General features: G+C 41.7%; 1 protein-coding gene across 3 annotated transcripts; it reads left to right on the top strand.

The window, feature by feature from the left end:
* The first annotated feature begins 76 nt into the window (after window positions 1-76).
* LOC107083602 (histone-binding protein N1/N2-like) lies at window positions 77-8,675 on the top strand. Of its 3 annotated transcripts, XM_015372960.1 has the most exons (14): window positions 77-162; window positions 277-432; window positions 2,082-2,162; window positions 2,243-2,349; window positions 2,423-2,745; window positions 2,776-2,812; window positions 2,888-2,982; window positions 3,063-3,136; window positions 3,208-3,281; window positions 3,365-3,553; window positions 3,822-3,976; window positions 6,389-6,457; window positions 7,640-7,717; window positions 8,227-8,674. In XM_015372960.1, the coding sequence occupies exons 2-14, from the start codon at window positions 332-334 to the stop codon at window positions 8,374-8,376; spliced, it is 1,533 nt and encodes a 510-aa protein (XP_015228446.1). In that variant the 5' UTR covers window positions 77-162; window positions 277-331; the 3' UTR covers window positions 8,377-8,674. The 3 variants fall into 3 exon arrangements, with proteins under 3 accessions (XP_015228446.1, XP_015228444.1, XP_015228445.1); XM_015372958.1 differs by having other exon boundaries at window positions 2,423-2,812; XM_015372959.1 differs by having other exon boundaries at window positions 92-162; window positions 326-432; window positions 2,423-2,812; window positions 8,227-8,675.
* The last annotated feature ends 1,964 nt before the right edge of the window (window positions 8,676-10,639 follow it).

The following is a 10,639-nucleotide window of genomic DNA, read 5'->3' as shown; positions in this document are numbered from 1 at the left end:
CCTGGAACAAGTGTGTCTGTACCTTTAAGAATTCTCCCGCGTTTGTCTGGGAACCGGAAGTAGGGGGGGTTTTTCGCGCTAAATTGAAACAACAGAGCACTCCACGCGCGGACCGATTCACTTCTCCTGAGCCTCTCACTGCCTCTGCTCCTCTCAAACCAGGTATGCTTTTATGTTACTTTTTATTGTTTTATAAAGTGCTCTCCAAAGCAGTGCATACATACATTTAATCTTTGTAACAATTTGCCATTTAAAACAACATTTTGTGTTATTTAGGTTTTTGAACTCTGCTGACTCCTTCCTTTGGTCTCTCTGTCCGGTGAAGTTAAACATGGAGGAAGCCAACAAGCTCGTCGGAACTGGAAAGAAGTACCTGGTGATGGGAAAGGTTGTGGAGGCGGTGAGCTCCCTGCAGGAGGCCTGCGGCATGCTGTGAGTTCACCGCAGCACTAAATAAGAACATTAATACACTTTATATAGTTCTTAAAGCTGGCGAGTTGGAATTAACTTTAATTATTAGATACACATTTTAGCTCTTAAAGCAGTTTTTATTTGGCGACAAATATTTAATTTCCAGTAATGCAATTGTTTGGTTGATGGCAGTTTCTTTCAGGTGTGCTGTATTATACTGATTAAATTCGCCTCAGACCGGATGTTATCCATTCATTACGATAATTGATCTGTGGCAGCTGCCTTCAATGGAAATGAATGTCTCTTTATCTGGTGTTTTTATCCTTCATGATTATTAGGCAGTATTGGAGAGTTCATTAAAAAACTAAAGTTGGTTTATTAAACTAAACAAGTTTCTAACCTCTTTTAAACATCTATCAAATTCCTTCTTTTAACTACATTTTAAAACCCAAGATTCCTCCTTGTTTAGGTATCAATCCTGGTTTGCACATAAATTTGTTTTAAGAATAAAGTAACAATTTTCAGTGTCCTATTGCCCAAATACTTAAAGTATATATCAAGATCCAAGTTTGATTTGTAATCCATTTGTCATCAGAGGTATAATTTAATGTAACCTTCCTTTTTAGATTTATAAGTCTTCCAAGGAACAAATTTATTCAACTAAATTAGACTAATAGACTTAGAAATATTTTATTTTGCCATTTTTTACACACAATAGCAGCAGAATAAATAATAAATGTTCTACCTGTTAAAATATTTCAAATCCAGAAATTTGAGTTTGGGAAAATTGAAAATAGATTTCAAGTGGAGCTGTGTCATGACTAGTTTTTTATGAAAGTTTTTCTTAAGTGAGTTTTGGATTGGTATTGATAAATTTGCAGTATTTATTAAAGGACTATTTAATACTGTAGAGTCTGTTCAAAGCCTCAATCATTTCCTTCAGTTTCAGGTTGGCTTTTGCTAATCAGTAATTAGGAAAACTATATCAGGACAGCTTTAAATGCTGCTTATTCCCCCATAGAAATGTAATCCTGGGTTGGTTTTTGACTCTGATTGGTGCATATTCTTTCTGTCTAAAATGAAAGCTGTTTATGTCCTCAGATTTTAAGCTATTAACCAACCTGCCTGTAGGATTTCCATTAACAGTCAAGTTCCTGGTGACGTGTTGAGATCTTTTGAGTTGCATATAAAAAGGTCTAACTCTTTGCCGTCAGAGTAGTTGCTGACATGAGCCGCCCCCCTATCCCATGTAAAATGGTGAATGATGAGAAAAATGAACCAGATCCAATTCCTCGCCACATAGTTAAAAGTTAAATGCTCCTAATGAGCTAAACAGATGGCTCAGGATGACCCAAACGAGTCTAATCTTATAGAAGATCCTGAACGCAGCATGGAGACCTAACTGGTCAGCTTCTGTCTGCTATCATTACTTCAGCAGAGCCGTTTCTGTTTAGCCCATGTTACCCAAAGTCGGTCCTTGATGTCCGATGTCCTGCAGGAAAGCCTCTAAAACCTGCAGGACAGCTGCTCTCGAGGACTGACTGGACACGCCTGGTTTAGCCCAGCTGTAGCCTCTGATGGATGCATCAGTATAAATGAGTCTGGAACACTGAGCTGACTCTAAAAACCTGCTTGATTCTTCAACTTAATGAAGGACGTATTTATTTCAGAGCTAAGAAGTACGGAGACACAGCGGACGAATGTGGTGAGGCGTTCTACTGGTGTGGTAAAGCCCTGCTGGATTTGGCTCGGTGGGTTCAAAGGGCAACAGTAACCGAAGCCTGAATGTGTTTTAAGACAGAAAAGTCTAATAGGAAGGATGTGATTATAGGATGGAGAACTCTGTCCTGGGAAACGCTTTGGAAGGAGTGCCAGAGGAGGACGAGGAAGAGGGGAAGCCCAAAGACCCCAACATCGAGAGCGCCGAGAACCTTGATGGTGAGCAGACTGGGAGACACCTGGGGCCTTCTACTGCTGCTGGCTGTAACTCTGCTCTCCTTCTCGTCATTAGAGAAGACCAGAGACGAGCTGAGGGTTCAGGTGTACGACGCCATGGCGGAGAAGGAGGACGGGAAGGAGGGCAAGGCTGCAGAGGAGGATAAGGAGCAGGACTCGGAGGCTACAGCTGATCAGAAGAATGGAGAATCTGAAGGAAACAAAGACGAGACGGAGACTGGAGAGGAGCCACCTGCTGAGGAGGACAAAGATAAAGCACCAGCAGCTGAGGAGAAGGGTGAAGAAGCAGCAGAGAAAGACGGAGAGAAAGCAGCTGCAGAGGAGGAGGAGAAAGATGGAGAAAAAGCGGCGGTGGCGGAGGAGAAAGACGGAGAAAAAGCGGTGGAGGAGAAGAAAGACGGAGAAAAGGCGGCTGCAGAGGAGGAGAAGAAAGACGGAGAAGCAGGTAAGCTGAGTTTTCCATAGCCTATCATTTTGCTCTTATCCTGGTTTTAAATTTTTTGGCACTTTCCCATTTTAGATGAGGAAGAAGAGGCGGAGGAGGAAGAGGGGGAAGACGAAGAAATGGAAGCTGAAGCAGAGGAGCAGGCTGAAGACGAGGCGACCGCTGACAAGGTACTGAACCTGAACCGACGCTGTGGATGGCGTCCAGTGAAACCATAAAATTGAACCGTTCTGTTCTGGTTCTGCCTCAGGACAGCGAGGATGAGGTGGGGAACCTGCAGCTGGCCTGGGAGATGCTGGAGGTCGCTAAAGTCATCTACAAAAGGTAGCGCTGCTGCAGGGAGGCTACCTATGCGTCTACGAGGTGCGACGCTAACCTCTGGTGTTTTTATCTAGGAAGGAGACGAAGGAGGATCAGCTGATGGCGGCGCAGACCCACCTGAAGCTGGGGGAGGTTTCTGCTGAGTCAGGTACCACCGTCTGTTACATCCATGTTTCGTTTGGTCGACCCGATATGGGGCGTAGAGAGGAACATATTTCGCTGTCGTCTCAGGGAACTACACGCAGGCTCTGGAGGATTTCCAGGAGTGTCTGAAGCTCCAGCTGAAACACCTGGACTCGGACAGCCGGCTGCTCGCCGAGACCCACTACCAGCTGGGGGTGACCTACAGCCTGAACCTTCAGCACGCCGAGGCCATCGAGGCTCTCAATAACTCCATCTCCGTCATCAAGAGTCGGTTAGGTAAGGCCTGCTGCCGCCGCGGCCGCTCGCTGCACGCAGAGCTTCGTTATTAGTCAGACTCGCTACACCAGGGACGTTAAACAGGTTCCAGAAAGGGGCATGTGGCTGCAGGTTTTCTTTCCAACCAAGCAATAGCACACCAGACTGCATCTATCTCATTAGGTTGTCCTTTTAAGTGAGTCTTGTGTGCTATTGCTTGGAGAGAGAACCTGCTGCCACACGGCCCTTTCTGGAACCCGTTTAACATCCCAGCTCTTCACCTTTTTAGAGAAACTGCAGGAGATGATCGACAAAGCGGAGGGTCCAGAAGCTCTGCCAGAGGAGAGGAAGGAGCTGGAGGAGCTGAAGGCTCTGCTCCCAGAGATCCAGGAGAAGGTGGAGGACGCCACCGAGGGATTGAAGACCAGCGCTGAGGCTGCTCAGGTGAGCTGGACAGCAGGTGCCGACGAGGATCAGAAAATGCACTTTTGCACAGAATGTTCTTTTAGGCTACATTCGCACTGCAGACCTTCACGCTCTATTTCAATTTTTTATTTTTAGGAAATCTGTTTTTATATGTGATCTCCTGTGCAGGGGTGGAGCTAGATGGAGGGCCAGGGGGGGGCATGGCCGCCCTTAGCCAATCATTGGCCACCCCTACCATTTATTTCCCTCTAATAAAGAGGTAGTCGATTCGTTAGCAAAAGGCTGTTGGAAAATATCGTCTTTATTTAGAAAATATGGATGTTTTGCTCATTAATTTTTCTGTTGGAACAGCGTAGATTGACCATTTTAGTCTCAGTGTACATTAGTTTTTGCCTGGTCACCCTTATAAAAATGTTCTGGCTACGCCTCTGCTCCTGTGTGAACTGCACTCATACAACCCAAGTGTCCTGCATGCGCAGTAGAGGACGCAATGACGTCACAAGTGGCTGTTTATGGAAATAAACATGGATGGTAGTGCTGGAGAACATCTAGGGATATTTCCCAAACTTAAACTCCATCTTTCCAAGATGGTTAAACATAAATACTCTCTGCATCATCGTCCATTGTTGTTTTTCTTGCCACTTCTGCGTAGCAAGAAGCAGAAGAGTGACCACTGTCTGGTATTAATGACATTCAGGTCAAATGGGTGCGACTTGGCCGTTCAGACACAGGTCGCATTTGAAAAGATCGGATTCAGGAGCACATAACCAAGTGGCCTGGGTCGCATTGGGATACATCAGATCTGTGTTCATACTGTCATGAAAAGATCAGATCCAGTTCGCATATGGGCAAAGAAATCAGATTTGGGTCACTTCAGCCCGAGGTGTGAATGTAGCCTAGTCTAGGGATGCACAGGTTGGAATGCACTGCCCTTAGCAGTCGAGGACAGCGCCACCTTTGTTTCATTTAAGAACAGGGTTCCCGCGGGTCCTTAAAGTCTGAAAAGGCATTGAATTCTTCAAAATAAAACTAAGTCCTTAATTGGTATTAAAATGTCTTAAACCAGTCTTTTGTAGGTCTTAATTTTTAAAACATCATAAATAGGATTATTTTTATTACGATTTATTTTTGTAATCAAAATAAAACATTAAAATTGAAAATTAAATTTTTTTTTTTATTAAAATAACGGCTCGCCATTATTGGTTCCGTCCAGATAGCGGAACCAATAAAGCGTTGTTGCGGCCGGGACATTTGGGAGATGCACCATTAACTTTTTGTCTGGAAAATATGAGCAAGTGTAAATGTAACCAAAATTGTCTCCAGCCAAGAGTTTTCTCCATGGCTAAAACCAGGGAACATACATGAGGCTCAGTGGATTTTATGCAAGAAGCGATTTAAGCTCGGAATGATGGGAATTAAGGCAGTGGAGTCGCATGCGAAGCGCGAAACACAAAGCGTCAAAATCGAGTTACCAAGAAACAGCCGGTATTTCTCAGTTTAGTTCCACCCTTGTCTCTGCAACGCCTCCACTTATCACCAAATCAAACATACTAAGAAAACCATCCAAAGAAAAATAGCTGCAAAAAAGACTTAGCACTGGTTATGTTGTGGCTTTAAAACTGATTTGTTTTGTTCCCTGCTAAAACAAAGTTTGTGAATTCAGTTAAATAATTGTTAAAATATATCTGTCATTTGTGTGTTTTTAGCTTTCTTCCTGTATTGGAAGTTTTTCAAAATGTGAAACATTAGTGCAGTGGTTTATGTTAAAATAAACCTTTGGGTTAAGTTGTCGCAAGCAGGTTTTTCTTGTTTCTTGTGAATTTGGTCTTAAATTTTTATTTCAAATTGCATTAAAAAGTCTTGAAATTAACTTGCCTTATGCTGTAGGAACCCTGAAGAAACAACTTTAGCAATGGCTAGCTGGTAACCAGTTTTGTGATCAGTAAGAAATACGTTAAACACTTTAAATCTGGTAAAAAGCGCTCGGCTGTATTAACCTCAGTATCAAAAACACCCTTAAATATGAAGTCCTCTTCACTATATGTTATTTATAGGTATTGCATTGTGCTTCTGCTGAAATCGTCTATTTTCATGGTTTTTTTCTTTGTTCCATGTATGTTTAATCTATGATGTATTTCTTATTACATGCACTGTTTCTCGTATCTGCTGCTCCTATCCTATGGGACTATATATTAAAACTAGCCTTGAGCTAAATCAAAGTGTATGAACAGCTCCTACTGTTGATACATGCTGTTGCTTTAAAATACTGCTCTACCCGATGAGCTCGGCTTGTTCCATCTTATCTGTTGAAAGAGTTTTTAAAGTGTTTTATTTATTTTTTTTGAGTAGCAGGTTATCTGTCACTTTGGTTGTAGTTGTGGGACATTTCTGCCCCAGATGACCAGAGCTCTTCCTTTGCTCCCCCTGCAGGACGGATCCTCTGCTTCCACCACGCTGCCTGGTTCCACTGTAAACAATGACTCCTCATCCGCTCCAGCAGTGAGTATTTATTCTGCTTCTCTGAAAGGCTGCTGCCTGGATCATGGAGGACTTCCGATACTTTATATAAACTATTTTGTATCTGATGGATGGCTTTTGAAACGCCCTGATGTAAACAGACATGTTTTAATCAGAAAATGCATAAAGCATTGCATGGAAAGGCTTAATATATTACAAATAAAACAAATTACAGCTCCAAAAGCAAATGAAGATTTTTGTCAGATTGTAGTTGAGACTCTAGTACTTTTTAAGTAAATTTTCCTGACTATTGGGTCATGGTTAAACCACATCCTGTGATTGCTGGTAAGGAAAAAGATCTCTTCAGGACTGCTGGTGTTTTTTTTTTGTTTTTTTTTTACCTTTGTCTGCATTTAAAAGGTTTCCAAAGCCTCTAATTCAACAATTCTGAGGTTAGACACTCTGGATTCTCTGTTGCTCCAGGGTTGATGCGCTTTGTTCTGTCCCTTCCAATCTAGTGTTTGGTTTGATTTGCTTCAGGGAAAGGAAGTAGTAGTTTTAAACTTTTTTTTTCTTTTTTCCCCTCAGTTGATAATATTCAGTTTTCTTTGGAGATGTGATGCTGCGACCCCAGGCCAGTCGGAGGTCTTCCTGCTGACTTTATTTTTTTAGGTTTTAATTTAAGATTTTTAAGTACTACACTGGAAAAAAGATCTAGAAATGAGTAAAAATGTCTTAAATTAAGTGTATTTACCCTTGTTTTGAGTAGGTTAATGAGAGTTTGCCAATGGAATCAGTATTTTTACTCCTAAGATAATTAGATAGTATTCACTTGAAATAAGAGAATGCAATTGTTTTCTTATTTTAAATCTAAATTGTCTTGTTCCATTGGCAAGATGTCTTTTATCTCCTCAATTCAAGAACAAATGCACTTATTTTAAGAAAAAATGACTTATCAAGATTTAGATTTTTTGCAGTGTAGAAATTTTTAATTTTCCTCCTGGCAGGTTTTGGCATTTTTAGTCAATGTAGGTCTATTTTCTGCATCTATTCTGTGAATATCTGCATTTTTCCTTCTCTCCTCCCTGCTGGGTATGGTGCTCTAAATGCTGAAGACCAGTCGATCCAGGATCATTGCTGACTGTTTACTAGTCTAACCACTACCTGAATCTGATTTTTGTATGAACTGAAATGCTCAAAGTAAATTTCTAATTTTCCAACCAGATTAACAGCACCGGCAGTCCCAGTAAACAGGCCTCCACAGTCCCAGTGTCTGACATCTCCCACCTGGTCAGGAAGAAGGTAAGTGATGGAGGGGAGGCTTCAAACCATAACTGCTCTGTTGTGCAGCACACATTGTGTTTTCAGGATTTACTAAATCCTTTTTAGAGGAATGTGAAAATAATTCAAAGCATCTTGTGAGCATTTTGGGTTTTTCTGTAAATAGCAGCTGGTTTTCACCTCCAACCCTGCAGCAGAAAGCTGTTTGCTTCCAAACCCTGTGCTTCTGAACTGGAATTTTTCTTCTTTTTTTTTTTTTTTTTTTTTTTTTTTTACATTCAAACGATAAACTAGAACATAACAGTATATGGATTTTTCAGGTTTGAGGCCAATATTGAGTAATAAAAGAAAAAAAGCACTTGGCCACTAGATGGCGATATATGCCTCTGATATAAAAACCAGTGTGTGTAAAATATGCACCAATCAGCTTTGTTGGGAAGCCTAGTCAACTTATGAAATTTGGCGGTGAAATTTAGATTTCTGGATCTGCTTAGATGATTCATGTTTTTTTTTTTTTCTTTTCCCTGCAGAGGAAACCAGAGGAGAGTCCAGTAAAGGAAACTGAAGTGAAGAGAGTGAAGCAGGATGAGGGCGACGTTCAGCAGCCTCACACTAACGGCGTTCACAGCGCTAACGGTGACCCAGCAGAAAACGCTGAAACCATGGAGGTGGCAAAGTAGAGCGATCTGATTCCGACTCGGGCATTTCTCCAAGGTTTACTCCATCGATGATCAAGTTCCAAGAGTAGCTAGTTCCCTCATTCCAGGGGACGCGTCCTCCAAAGATGGTGGATCCTGCATTGTCTGCAGCCTCCTCACCAGAGTCATTTTAGTCTGTGAAGCCAAACTGGTCCCTGTTCCTCTGAACAGCTGTTTGGTGCCGTTTGTAAATACGTCGTGTCTTTTTCTCTACTGAGCCTTTTTGTAACGTGTAAAGATAAATAAAGATTGCTGAATAAATGGTGTCACTGATTATTCACCTGGAGATGCAAAGGAATGAGATTAGACCACTGATCTATGAAGCTGAAAACCAATAATTCCAGTTATGTTCCATTTGTTGTTGAATGGTGTCTTAATGTCAGGTTCTAGAGCAGTTTTCAATTGAAGATGCTAATGCAGATAAAGGGACCAGAGATTCTGAGTCTGGTTTTAACCACTGGTTATTTTTAAATGGGTGTTATGATTGTAGAGACCATAAGCTTTGTTTTTCCCCTCCCCATTTAGCAGTAATCTTGTCAATACAAGCCTTTAAAGGCTAATAAACTTTAAAGGCTGATTAAAAAAAGCATGTGCAAATGTACATTTAATGGCAACAATCTGCAGGTGCAGTATCTCAAATACCTTGATGCTGTCAAAGCTGTAAATGGGAATTTATATTTCAGGTCTGAACTTTGACTAGGCTGCTCCTGCATCTCTGATCCAGGATTTGTCTCTTCTGGATGAAGATGAACCTCTGATCTCCACGCTAACGGCTTTTACAGCCTTTAACCTCCTAACACCCTCTTAAGGGTTTGCAGCTGGCCCAGCGATAAGCTGGCACGACCCATTTATGGAGGCCTTAGTCCTCGACGGCCGACCTGGATTCAATTCTGACTTGTGATCCTTTGCCTGTTTTTTGTCCTCTTTTCTCCTCCCTTTTTTGTTGTTCTTCTGTCAAAATGAGCCGCTAGTGCTGTAAAAACTCCCCCCAAAAAAGTCTATCTGGGTATCTTAAGTTAGGGAGTGGTACTTGAAAATATGTAAGTGTGCCAGAAAATTTCCTCCAAGAATATTCTGTCAAACATTGTAATGGCGACTCGCTTCCTGCTGATCTATTCTATACACCTGGCTGTAAAATCACTTTTTTTCACAGAATCATCCTGAACATCACACATGGGTCAGATATGCCTTGGTTTACATGATGCATGAGGAAATGGGGTAAAGCACCTCCACTAGTTGGTGCATAGGATGCAATCTGTTTAAGACCGTCAATCTAGACCATTTTAGACCAAAATGTCTGCATCATTGTTAAAACGCAAAACTGGTTAAGCTACAAAAAAAAGCAAAGCATATTTATAGCATCAAGAGGTTTACAAAATGGTTCTGGAGCAATCTGTGGCTGTTTGGACCTTTCACAGCAGCTCCTAAAGCCATGACCTAAAAAAAGATTGGAAATTTAGAGACTAAATACTGCAGCAATAACTTAAAAAAAAAAATTAATATCTTGTCTGGAGTCCCTCAAAAGAAAAGGCATTAAAGGACACTTTTAATCTCATTGTGTCATCAGGTTGAAAGTGATTTGTCAGACCATTTCTACAAATAACATCCCATGGAAGAAAATCTGTCAGTTTGCTTTGCTTAAAGCTCATACTTCTCATCTGCTTTAAGCAGGACCATATCGCGGAGTCTTAGACTTCCACTCCCCCAGACAAGACCTCCAGCTGTGCTAGGGGAAGACCGAGGGGCTTCCAGGCCAGCTGAGACATAGTTCCATCAGCCTGACCCTGGGCCTCCTCTTTAGGGCAGCATCTAAGAGGCATCAAACCCAACTCAGTTGACTCCTATATGGAGAGAAGTGGCTAAACTCTGAACCTCACCTGACAGAGAAAGCTTTATTTCCGATCATGATCCAGATTTCATGACCACAACTTTTGATGGGGGCACAGAGCAAAAAAAAAAAAAAGGAAAAACAGGATTAAAGTTTATTATTTACTATATCAAGAGACAAAAAGCTGCTAACAGCTCTGGAGACCCTGATCTAGCAAGTGAATGTGGTAACATTTTCATTAAATCACTGTTGAAATAAACCTGTCAAACACAAAATGTTACTTTAAGGCACAAACTGCTCACACTGCAGGTGCAAACACATAAAAATATATCAGCTATATCTTAGACCTGGGGCCGAGTCTAATGGGCCGCTGGCCCCATCTAGAACCGCCCATGCTGAGCAGTTACATGTCATATC

Source organism: Cyprinodon variegatus, unplaced genomic scaffold (genome assembly GCF_000732505.1).
Source record: "Cyprinodon variegatus isolate N-32 unplaced genomic scaffold, C_variegatus-1.0 Scaffold79, whole genome shotgun sequence".
Lineage (NCBI taxonomy): Eukaryota > Metazoa > Chordata > Actinopteri > Cyprinodontiformes > Cyprinodontidae > Cyprinodon > Cyprinodon variegatus.
The sequence above is the reverse complement of the archived record's forward strand: the minus strand, read 5'-3'. Positions and strand labels throughout refer to the sequence as shown.